The sequence below is a fragment of the Lepidochelys kempii genome, chromosome 5, assembly GCF_965140285.1.
Source record: "Lepidochelys kempii isolate rLepKem1 chromosome 5, rLepKem1.hap1, whole genome shotgun sequence".
NCBI classification, from domain to species: Eukaryota; Metazoa; Chordata; order Testudines; family Cheloniidae; genus Lepidochelys; species Lepidochelys kempii.
In genome coordinates, this window is record NC_136384.1 from 16864732 (window position 1) to 16877458 (window position 12727).

The 12727-nt window shown below is 38.1% G+C and overlaps 1 protein-coding gene across 2 annotated transcripts in view; it reads left to right on the forward strand.

The window, feature by feature from the left end:
• ME2 (malic enzyme 2) overlaps window positions 1-12727 on the forward strand; it is a 48914-nt gene that overhangs the window by 18400 nt on the left and 17787 nt on the right. Inside the window, exons 3-12 of one of the 2 annotated variants that reach the window (XM_073343547.2) lie at window positions 2533-2666; window positions 4426-4575; window positions 5342-5417; window positions 6351-6512; window positions 8170-8273; window positions 8630-8739; window positions 8861-8958; window positions 9394-9507; window positions 9600-9714; window positions 11042-11184. In XM_073343547.2, the coding sequence (XP_073199648.1) occupies window positions 2533-2666; window positions 4426-4575; window positions 5342-5417; window positions 6351-6512; window positions 8170-8273; window positions 8630-8739; window positions 8861-8958; window positions 9394-9507; window positions 9600-9714; window positions 11042-11184 (1206 nt within the window). The remainder of the gene's footprint in view (window positions 1-2532; window positions 2667-4425; window positions 4576-5341; window positions 5418-6350; window positions 6513-8169; window positions 8274-8629; window positions 8740-8860; window positions 8959-9393; window positions 9508-9599; window positions 9715-11041; window positions 11185-12727) is intronic. The other variant, XM_073343549.2, reaches the window with a different exon arrangement.

Consider the following 12727-nt stretch of genomic DNA (forward strand, 5'->3'; position numbering starts at 1 on the left):
CTCCAATTCCTCAGACAGAGACAAACACCTACAAGATCTCTATCAAGCGTTCTTACAACTACAATACCTACTCCAGGACAGGCCCAACAAAGAAAGTAACAGAACGCCACTAGCCATCACCTCAGCCCCCAACTAAAACCTCTCCAGCACATCATCAAGGATCTACAACCTATCCTGAAAGATGATCCCTCACTCTCACAGATTTTGGGAGACAGGCCAGTCCTTGCTTACAGACAGCCCCCCAACCTGAAGCAAATACTCACCAGCAACTACACAACAAAAACATTAACCCAGGAACCTATCCTTGCAACAAAGCCTGTTGCCAACTCTGTCCACAAATCTATTCAAGGGACACCATCATAGGACCTAATCACATCAGCCACGCCATCAGGGGCTCGTTCACCTGCACATCTTCCAATGTAATATATGCCATCATATGCCAGCAGTGCCCTCTGCCATGTACATTGGGCAAACCGGACAGTCTCTACGCAAAAGAATAAATGGACACAAATCAGATGTAAAGGATTATAACTTTCAAAAACCAGTCGGAGAACCCTTCAACCTCCCTGGTCATTCAATTTCAGACCTAAAAGTCGCAGTTCTCTAACAAAAAAACTTCAAAAACAGACTCCAACGAGAAACTGCAGAACTGGAATTAATTTGCAAACTGAACACCATTAAATTAGGCTTCAATAAAGACTGGGAGTGAATGGGTCATTACACAAAGTAAAACTATTTCCCCATGCTAATTTTTTCCCCTACTGTTACTCACACCTTCTTGTCAGCTGTTTGAAATGGGCCATCCTGATGATCAGTACAAAAGTTTTTTTTTCTCCTGCTGATAATAGCTCACCTTAATTGATTAGTCTTGTTACAGTTGGTATGGCAACCCCCATTTTTTCATGTCCTTCGTGTGTATATATCTTCCTACTGTATTTTCCACTTCATGCATCTGTTGAAGTGGGTTTTAGCCCGCAAAAGCTTATGCCCAAATAAATGTTAGTCTCTAAGGTGCCACAAGTACTCCTCATTTTGGGGGGGGGGGTTACAGTGTATTTTTAAAAATTGGATATACATTAAAGGTGTTATTGATCCATGTTTTATATACCTTCTGAAGTGATAGACTGTGCTTTGTTCCTTCACATCAAGAATCTTCATGATGCTTTTACTTTTGTAGTGCCTAAAATATGGTGAAAATATTGTTACTGTTTCCAGTTGTTAATTTCAGATTCCGCACCTGTTTCATTGATGATAAATGTGGAGTTTGAGAGATGGTCATGTAATCGGGCATGAATTGCTGCACAGTAATGAATTAATGGGACAGTTCAGAAAAACAGGAGTTATCTGACATATATGCTGGCAAACTTCCTTTTCACGTAACTTTCCAGGATATGTTTACCTCTATGGAATGCACTAAAAGTATTACATAGGGAGTAAAAATGGGGGGAAAAAATGAATTTAGTTTAAAAAAAAATAACAACAATGATGACTAATGAAAGTGAACAATTCACAAATAAACTACAGGTTGAAATTTGAAAGTATTTGATTATAACGAGTACATTTGCAGAAATCAGGATCTGTTTGCAGATGACTCACAAACAGAAAAAGGGATAAATTCATTATATAATTTACTATCAATAACTCTACCAGCCTGAAGGTTAAAGTCCTACCAAACAATGACAACCAGCCATCTATACTGCTGGTTAGATACTTGAAATTCACCAGTAAAGGTTTTCATAACAAAATATCAGGAAGATCTTGTAAAGAAGTAAAATATTTTAGGACTCCTGGACATTTGTATGCATCTGAGATTAGTACAACTAAGGATATTTGGAATCTTTTTTTATTTTTATTTTTTTACCCTTCATAAACTTAATTTGTTGCAACTGATGGAGGAGGCTAACGCTTTTTTTGTTTTGTTGATTACAGTTGAAGAGATTAAGAGATCAGTTTTATCCTTAACTAAAAGGAAGGCTTCAGGTTGAGATGCTGTCTGTCCCAGCAGAGGTCTGAGGGCACTGCAAATAACATTTTTGGGTGGCTAGATTATCAGAAGTGTGTAGGGAAATGTTTCAAACAGGGATATTCAAAAGGAACATTTCAAGAATCAAATATCACTTGAGTCTTAAAAACCAGCATATCTTCAAAGGAATCTCCATCTGGATATAATCCAGTTCTAAAAGCAGAAATGTGCTTGGAGGAAGATATATGTGCTGATGATTAAAGCACAGGAAGTCAGGAGATCTGGGTTCTGTCTGTGCCACTGATTTAAATGATTTGCCCAAGAACTCATCCACTTCTCTATGCCTCAGTTTCCCCAACTGTAAAGAAGGGATACGAATTCCTTTTTCCCAGTGTCGTGAGGCTTAATTCATTAATATTTGTGAGGTGCTTAGGAACTGTAGTGATGGGCATTATAGAAATGGATAGTCATAAATATAGGTACATGTAAATTTTAAACAAAATAACTACTTTAGCTAACAAAAAAGTAAATAATAACATAAACTAACTTTTTTCCCCTTTTGTTTTCAGGGCATGGCCTTTACATTACAGGAAAGACAAATGCTTGGGCTCCAAGGACTTTTACCTCCTAAAATAGAGACACAAGACATTCAAGCCTTACGCTTCCATAAGAATTTGGCAAAAATGAGTGACCCCTTGGAAAAGTAATAATTAATCCGTATTTTTCTTACCTATGTGTAGTGCAAGCTTAAAGGACTCTGAGAAAATCTGATTTATTATAATATCAAGGCAGATCTCTTGCATCCAGTGGGTTTAATAATTGGCAATTTTTTTTATTAATGCAAACTGTATTTATCATCCAGACTTGTGCAGCTAACTTGGTTTCGTGGTAATTTAAAGGAAGACATTTGTGTTACTCCACAGTTGTGATGTGATGTGAAAAAGAATATACATAAATAAAAGGTCCAGTCTTGCAGTACTTGCTGAGGCAAAACTTCTGTTAATTTATATAGGAGTTTTGTCTGAGCTAGGACTGCAGGATCAGGCTGTAGCATTATAGCGACTTGGTGGAAACATGACTGTTATGTTTCTGGCAGTCTTTCTGTTGTGCTTTAGAAGTTTAGAAGATGGATGAGTTGAGTTTCAGGATCTCCAAATCTAGATATATAATTTTTCAGATTTTTGTAGAGATTCCCAGATGTGGAAAGAAAAAAAATCAACTTAGGACTTAAAAATCAGACAGGAACAATACAAAAGTAGTTAATATATATATTAACTTATGACTAGAGGGAAACAAAAGATGTTTTAACATTTATGGGGAACTCAATGATTAATCGTTTGGTGGGTTTTTTTTCTTATTTTGAACTCTCTAGCCTAGAAAACACTTTTTTTTTTTAAAGGATGCACCTGTTGGCTGCAATAGCTTGACGTTTTTATCATATTATTGTTGACGTATGTTAGGGTGCAATGTCCTAAGAGCCAGTGAGTGGAAAGCTAGAATGATTTGGGGTTTATCATTGATTTACATTAGGACCACATCAAGATTCCTACTGCAGTCCACTGATCATAGAAGAAAGTAACTTGAATCAGTATCACATAGCCTGTTGGAATGGAGCAATGAAATAGTTTCCATTAGGAATGCTTTTGGGACTGCTCTACTGTAAACCAATGGCCCAAAATGAACCCTTCATGAATCTCTTTTGAATCTGCATTGTAATAGAGAAAACAAAGATTCAAGAGTTTATTTTTTAATATTTAAAATCTGTAGTGTTTGCAGAATCAGACCCCTAATTAACGTCATGAATTTTATGTTTTTGTATTCCAACTTCTGTTTTGACATCAGAAGGCTATAGAAAGATATCTGGAGAATGCTACTTTATTTCTATTCTTAACTATGAACATTACAATTTATATCCTAAAACCAAAATGCATTTTCAGTGATTATATTAGAAAAAAATGAAATGTTTCTTTTGCACAATGTCCATCCACTCATTTGTTTATCGTAGGACCCAGATGAGATTCTGGTTAGTGTTCAAAAATTCTCAGTGTGGGAACTTTTCATTTAGAAAAGAACAAGGTTAGGAAATCTTAACATTAAAAACCTCACAAAAAGAAATCAGCCTTTAAACTGCAAATCAGTTGTGACAGGGGAGGGAGGGAGGGAGGTGGGAGGGAATGAACTCCTATCATTGTGTACATCCATAAGTTGGTGTGCTCCCATACGCAGTACAGTACATCCAGTATTTTTATTCAGCCTTTGTTGTTGTTTAATTCTATATTCTCCAGCTTACATCAGTTTCTCAAGGCCAGGGTTGAGTCGGGGAAGGAAATGCATGAGCTACAAAAAATAAAATCTAAAGCAAATTGGTTTATGCCTCGGCATTTCACACTATATGTTTCTAGATAGATGCAAACCATTTTAACCTAATTCTTCTTTTGCCTTGTTATCCCGTTTGATTACAGGTATATCTACATAATGGGAATCCAAGAGAGAAATGAAAAATTATTCTACAGGATATTACAAGATGATATTGAAAGGTTAATGCCAATAGTATATACACCGACAGTAGGTCTAGCCTGTTCCCAATATGGACATATCTTTAGGAGACCAAAGTAAGGACAGTAATTAATTTTATTTTTGAAATGAGTGCAAGTAATTTTCTTAAGTATGATTCTTATTTCTACTGTAATTCAGAATTTATATGGAACACTTTCACTTGCAGATTTTGGCACATTGAAAGTAAAAGGCTCAATCCTTGGCTGTGGCCAAGGAGTGCACAGGTAGCATAAAGCTCACCTTTCCATTCCTCTGAGCCTGGGCCAGATGTTTGCTAGGCTGAGCCAGTCCCCCAATATAATTTAGAGCAGCCTAAAAGCAGCTCTGAGTTATGCCAGTGGTTGATGTGGCAACCAGAGATCAGTGGGACATAAAGAAGCTCTGGCCATGCTCCTTTCTTCCAGACACTCCTGCACTGACAGCAGGGAAGCGGGTGGCATAAGAACTGTTGCACGAGTTCTATACTGATCTGCCATCCCTATCGGGGGTAGGTGGTCCTGCCATGGCTGCTGACACTAGCTTTAGGGTCCCTTTGCCTGGTTGTGCGACTCAAGCTAACTCATGGCAGTACGGAATCCAGGTAGTCTTGTGAACAACTGTATGGCTCTACATTTATCTTTTTAATCTAATATGTTATCTGGGTTGCGTAGACTTAGTTATAACTATCATTCATTGGCTCTTTTATATTCTTTTGTGTAAACAATTGCAAAATTTAGAATTAATTTGCACCAAAAATGTTGTCTTTAAAACTTTGTTTTGCAAAGCAGAGTTGCAGTTTTAATGATCAAGTATAAAAGTATTTCCATTCTGATTTTGTTTCAGAGGATTATTTATTTCTATCTCAGACAGAGGTCATATTAGGTCAATTGTGGACAACTGGCCAGAAACTGATGTTAAGGTATTACCACTACAACACTCCATTTTCTAATTGCCTTTTCTTTTTGAATCCCTACTCCACTTTTTAAAAAGTGGATAGTTTTATTGAGAGACCTGCTGATGCTAAATAATGCATGCATGGCAATTGTATGAGAATGACAACTGTATATAGTTTGTAACAGTTCTGCACATAAAGATGTGTGGGACTGTACTCTAAATCCAAGTTTATAGTTCAAGACCTACAGCATGAAAGCTGCAGATCAACAATGTTTCTTTCCTATGCCAGTTGTGATCATCACAATGTAGAATAAAATTTACAAAACACTTTTTTCTTAAGAGTTCTATTTGGAGAGGATTTTGAGATTTGTTTCTTAACATGCCTCTCTTTCTCTGAATTACCTACTGTTGTTGTTTTAGGATTAAGACATAGAACTGGGAGACCTGGGTTCTATTCCCAGCTCTGCCACAAACTTCCTGTATGACTTTGAACAAAACACTTGGAGTCTGTGACTCTGTTTCCCTATCTTTAACATTGAAATAAAAACACCAAATTTGAAGAAACGTTCAGTGGTTTAAATTTTATTAAAGTTACTGGAAAGTATTTTGAGGTCCTCCAGTGGAAGTGCAAGGTCTATTTACAATGGTGGTACTTAAAAACTTGTCAGCTGCTTTAGATAACTAAGTAATTATTTGCAGCAAGATAGCTGATTCCTGTGGTCACTTTAGGCCAGTACAGTACAGGGAACACTGCAGATACTCACGTAACCTTGTCTATTTCCTCTTAGGTAAAATTAGCTAGTCCTTAAGTGTTGCCACTAGAGACGACAAATTCTTTGCAAGCTATTCTTAATTTGTTTTAATGCTTAATTTTACCAAGAAAAATTTATGCAATATTGCTTTATCCTTTATGTCCATGATTACCAAAGTTTACCTTTAATCTTTGTGTAATTTTAAGGCTGTTGTAGTAACTGATGGAGAGAGAATATTAGGTCTTGGAGATCTGGGTGTCTATGGAATGGGAATTCCTGTAGGAAAACTATGTTTGTATACAGCATGTGCTGGAATACGGCCAGATAAATGCCTGCCTGTATGTATCGACGTTGGAACTGACAATCTAGTAAGTCAAACTGTATTCTGACAGCCATAAAGAAATCACTTTTTGATGGTGGTTTGTAGTGAAAATTAGAACTACAAAAAGGTGTATGAATTTGAGTGAGTACTCTGTGTTAAGATGGAATTATCTTGTGTAATATTGAGTAGTTTAGAATGAATTTAAAGCTGAATATTAAGATCTGAGAATCCCCAGCTACGTATATAAAGTTAAGTGGTGCATTTGGACTGTTACTTGAAAGCTGGTCTGAACTGCAAAGCAATGGGAAAAGGTGACATGATTTTTTAAGCTGCTGGAAGCGTGAACCAGATTTGTTAAAGCATCATTACTCTGAATGTTGATTTGTCCCATTATAAGGACAGTGATGTAATGCTTTCAGGTAACAGTCGATATTTGCCTAACCTCATAACTTGTTCCTTTATGTCTGTGGCTATGTAACATAGTGTTCCCAGTGTAGTATTGTTGTCTATTTTATTTATATTGCAGAAATGCCCCAGCAGGGACAGGACTTCCTTGTGGCTAACCATTGTGCAAACATATAGGAAGACACAGTCCCTGCCCTGAAGAGTTTCCAGTTAGATCCCGTTAGACCTTTTTTGTTTCTGGAGGATGGATTCACTATAGGCAAAATCAAACAATGCTCCAATGCCTTAGCAAATCATTTCTATTTAACTACTAACAAAATTATGAAAAGAGAGGACTTAATATCTCTCCCAATTAAGCATCTGGAGGGAGACTGTCAAAGGCACAAATAGGAGCTAATTAAAGTTAATTTTATCTTGCTGTCACTGGGCCAACTGCTGCTTTCACTTTTATCACCGTACATATAGCATAACCCCACATAAGTTGATGGGGCTACTCTGCATTTGCATTGGGGTAAATGACAGCAGAATTTGGTTCACTATTTTAAAATACGTGTAAAATGGCTGTGGGGCTCAGTGCATCATGTGTATAATACATACAGGCTCAGCTATGGCTGAGGAGCTCAAAGTGCAACTCTGGGGCATGACCTTTTTTTGCTCCCCACTCCAATCCTGGGCTGGCTAGTCTGCTGGTGTAGTTTAGAGTTTACAGACTGGTCTGAGTTTGTGCCTTTGAAAATGTACCCCCTTTTTCTTTTCAGCTTATTTTACTTCCCGATTATCTTTTTAAAAGAAAATTTCTACTCTGTTCCTGTGTGTTTCATTTTACCCAGTTTCCCAAGATTCCTTATTCTAGCCCCCCACCAGTTTCTTTTCATAAACACTTTAGACCCATGCATGGCCAGTTAAGTTGCAAGCTCAATTAGACGTGACACATTCTCATCAAAGGCAGCTAGAATTCAGGTTTGTGAAAGTGATGAAACTGGGGGAGAAAGCAGAGGGAGAAATAGAAAGGGAGCAAAAGATGGTGGGTGACTGCTACAAAATCCAGAGAATTGCCACCAAAACCCAGGATTTCTGCAGTATTTGCTCCAATGGCTGCAGAATCAGAGAATTCCTGGCTCCCTGACTATGGCTAGCTAGGAATTCAACTGTGAAAATATTCACAGAAGGAAAGATAGATGAAATCCTTCTCAGTATCTTATCTCTGGGTAGTGGCTGAAATATGTCACTTAGAACTTTGGAGGGTGTATATTGAATGAATGATTTCATTCTGCTGCTATCTTTGGTTTACTTTATAGACCCTATTAAAAGATCCTTTTTACATGGGCCTGTACCAAAAAAGAGACCGCTCACAGCTTTATGATGACCTGATTGATGAGTTTATGGAAGCCATTACAGACAGGTATGGTATTGAATTAGTTACTCATAAATTTGTCAAGGAGTGGGCCATGGGAAACATCCCACAACTTCATTTTCAAATGTCATATAAGGAGAGAATATAGTCGAGTGACTAGAGTACAGGACTATGAATCGGGAGACCTGAATTCTAGTCCTGGCTCTGCCAGTGACTTTGTGTTTGATTTATGGGCACATCTCCTGTCCTCTGTGTTAAACATATATAAGACAGAGATGGTATTTAACCGTTTTCCAGGAAGAGCCTGAGGACTGCATCTGGCCCTAAACAACTCTGTGTGTATATTTAGGAATTTTTGATTTATTAGTGTGTCAGTTGATAAAATATCATGCTCTGTTCTTTAGGTACGGCCATAACACACTTATTCAGTTTGAAGACTTTGGGAATCATAATGCTTTCCGTTTTTTGAGGAAATACAGAGAGAAATATTGCACCTTCAATGACGACATTCAGGGTAAAATGTTCACTTCTGACTCTTGCTACATATGTGAAAACCTTTCCCCCCCAACCCCCCAAATATGTTCTGTCATGTCAATCTATTCAGCTCTCCTGAGAGACTTTTATTTCCTTTGTAGGGACAGCCGCAGTGGCCTTAGCGGGAATGCTGGCAGCACAGAAGGTTGTTGGGAAAGCAATCACAGAGCATAAAGTTTTGTTCCTTGGAGCAGGAGAGGTGAGTTCTGCCATGGTCTCTAGTGCAATACAAGTTAAACCCCACAGAACTGTAAAAAAGGGTGTGGGTGTTCTTTGTGTTTTCTTACAGAACTTTGTATGAGGGAGGTCTGCTGAACTGTATTAAAGGAAATGCCCCTTTGCAGAAGATTATTATTTAGATTGAAGTTTGGGTTTAACATTTACAAAAGGATAATTTTCAAGGGCCAGATTCTCACTTTACCCATACAGACATCATAAAGCAGATGGACCCATGTATACAATGGCAGGGTTTAGCCCCCAAAATTAATTATTCTGCGCACGCGCGCGCGCGCGAGAGAATGTAATTGTTAGTTCTTACCATATTGGAAGGAAATGTACCATGGGTTTCATAGTACCGTAAGTTAAACTGATGGGTGTTTCCTTTATTTTCAAATACTTGTTCTTTATCTGTCAGGCTGCTCTTGGAATTGCAAACCTCATTGTTCTGGCTATGATGGAAAGCGGTATTTCTTCAGAGGAAGCGTATAAGAAAATTTGGATGTTTGATAAATATGGCCTGTTGGTTCAGGTGAGGGTCTGCCAGGCCTTTGGAATAACACAGTACACATTGCCGTTCTCTTTCCTGTCTTTCTCACAATCGTAATCAACTTAAATCTTTAGGGCCGAGAACAAAAGGTAGATGCCAATCAAGAACCATTTATGCACCAGCCTCCAGACCAGGTGCCAAAGACATTTGTAGATGCGGTGAATGTACTTCAGCCATCAGCTATTATTGGTCAGTAAACTTATTTCAGACTCCTTAGATAATATATGTTGTTAATTTTATCTTGCTGTCACTGGGCCAACTGCTGCTTTCACTTTTATCACCGTACATATAGCATAACCCCACATAAGTTGATGGGGCTACTCTGCATTTGCACTGGGGTAAATGACAGCAGAATTTGGTTCACTATTTTAAAATACGTGTAAAATGGCTGTGGGGCTCAGTGCATCATGTGTATAATACATACAGGCTCAGCTATGGCTGAGGAGCTCAAAGTGCAGCTCTGGGGCATGACCTTTTTTTGCTCCCCACTCCAATCCTGGGCTGGCTAGTCTGCTGGTGTAGCTTAGAACAGTTTACAGACTGGTCTGAGTTACACTGACTGCCAGTGGTCCAAAAGAATGATACTGCAGCTGCGGATCAGTGAGAAATAGAGTAGACCCAGCTACCCCCATTTCTCTTGTCACATTCCTACCCCAGCAGCTGGGAGAGAGATGGTGTAGGAGCTGCTTTGCATACTTTGTGTCACCACGATACCCCCTATGCTGAAATGCTTTTTCCCATGGCTGGTTACACTGACTTAAGCTAGTATCTGCCAGCGATTTGGTGTAAAGCAGATGTTCTGCACTCCAGTCCCTATTCCCCAGTATTCATTGTGTCAGTGGATGCGTGTGAGTATGTATGTACATGTTAATTATAACAGCTCCTAGTAGCCACCGCTATAGTTAAGGCTGCAAAATGGCTTCTGTTATAGTTCCATCTTTTTTCCTTGCACATAACTTTCTGAAAAAATATGGTTTTGGACTGAGTCTTTGTGTCTGAGTGTGTGCAGGTATGTGTGTTGGAGTGTGCATATTCATTGTTATGTATTTGTGCATATGTATGTCAAGTGTGTTAAACTGTTTGAGTTATAAAATGATTGTGGGGAGAAGGAGTACCTCATTTTTAAGGCCTCTTCCCCCCTCATAAATAACTAAATATCTGAACTTTGAAAATTCAAGCATTCTGATTTGTAATGTATTCGCTGGTTTTGAATAGTGTAGGGTTTAAGTTTCCAATGCATTTCAAATTAGAGATGGAAAAAACCTTTTGGGTCATCTTGTGCATCTCCTGACAGTGCAAGATTGTTTCCCACAGCTCATTTTCTGGATATAGCTTGCTTTAATGAATGATAAATATTTATTCAAAGCCTTTTATTGGTTTTTCTGAGTGTGACTGACCTTAATAGTGATGATCTTGATTAACATCAGAAATAAATATATACAGTATAAAGTTTTTGCAATCATTGTCCCATTTTAAATGTGTAACTGTAATTTTTGTATCTTTCAATTTATTTCAGGAGTTGCAGGGGCTGGCCGGCTTTTTTCACATGATGTGATCAAAGCAATGGGTTCCATCAATGAAAGACCTATAATATTTGCACTAAGTAACCCTACAGTGAAAGCTGAATGCACTGCTGAGGAAGCTTATACATTAACAGAGGTACTTAATGATGAAAAATGTCAATGCATATATATTGTTTTTCTGTCTGTAATCTAAGAGTGCAAAACCCCAAGCATTTAAACTTGGAATTTCTCCTTATAAAGAATACAACTGCTCATTACCTTCCAGTTTCAAATGCATATTTGTCTTGGTATACATTAAAAAGCAGCTCTGATTGTAAATTATTAGATTTGACAGGTGAAACAATATTGAAGTGTAATCATTGGTTACTGAGAATAACTTGTGTTTCTAACCTTGACTGACATTGTTTTTGAGACTATTTTTAGCTTTTGTTTTTAAAGAAACAGTTATTTTATGTAATAGTCATGACAGAAACCAGCTACAACCTGGAAATAGTTAATTAAAGCAGTATTTATTTAATATTGAATCAGGTCCTCAGAACAGGGAATGTCTTGGCTTGTGTTGTACAGCCCAAGGCTCATACTCGGCACTGAATTTCCTAATATTTGAATTGGTCAAATGTTTAAAATTAAGCATAGTGACCTGATTCTGATCTCTCTCTCTCTGGATTTTGTAATTCCACTGATGTCAGTGCTGCTACAGCTAACTTAGCCCAGTGTGAGTGAGTTCAGGCCCAGTATTTGCATTTAATAAAGGAAAACCCAATAAAACCTTTATCCTTCTGCACAGTTTTTTTTAAGCATTGTGCACATAAGACTGTTTTTTTGTTTGAGGAGCTGGGCAAAGGGGGAAGAGATAGGGGAGAAAAAAAGCAGAGGCAGAGTTGGCCTTAGTAGTTTTGAGCTGGCCTGCAAAACAATTTTTTGCCATGCCTCCCATTTAAACCTTTTTGACTCCTGTCCTGTATGATCTTACCACTATCCATAGGGCTAGCATGGGGACTTTAGAAGCGGAGTGGGTTAGTGAAATGGTTCTTTGGAATACATCCCAACCTTAAGTGACTCATTTATGTAAAAATGTGTGTGCATCCTGTTGCAGAAATGTGTATTTGTGGTTTGTTCCTTTCAGCATTATTGGTCATCACATTGATCCATAGCACTGTACATTTTAAGGCTAAAGGGTTTGAAACTTACCTCTCCCCCTTGCCTCCCCAATGAAAGCTGAGATTCTAGTATAGCTTGCTAGTTCTCCCCCAGATCAGTGGGTCTCTATCGGAGGCTTTGCAAGGGCAAAGCCCCGCTCTCGTAAAAGACAAAAGCCTCTGGACCAAATCTGGATTTTGACTACTGTATTCTGGATTTCTACGACACAAGGGAACTCATGCAAGGTGTTTAGTCCCTCAGGGCAATTTAATTCTTTGTGTACTGGTTATTCCCCAGATGTTTATTAGGCAATATTTTGGTGAATAAAATATAATACTCTAAATTCACAGTTCAGATTGAAGGTAAACAGAAACAGATGATAGGGCCAGATCTTCAGCTGCAATAAATCAGTGTAGCTCTATTGATATCTATAGGAGGTACTTACCTACACATGATATGAATGAGGTTCTGTTTCTCACTTTAGAGAAGGTCTACACAACAACAGCTGTCTCCACGGAATTGCCCATGTGTTTATGTAG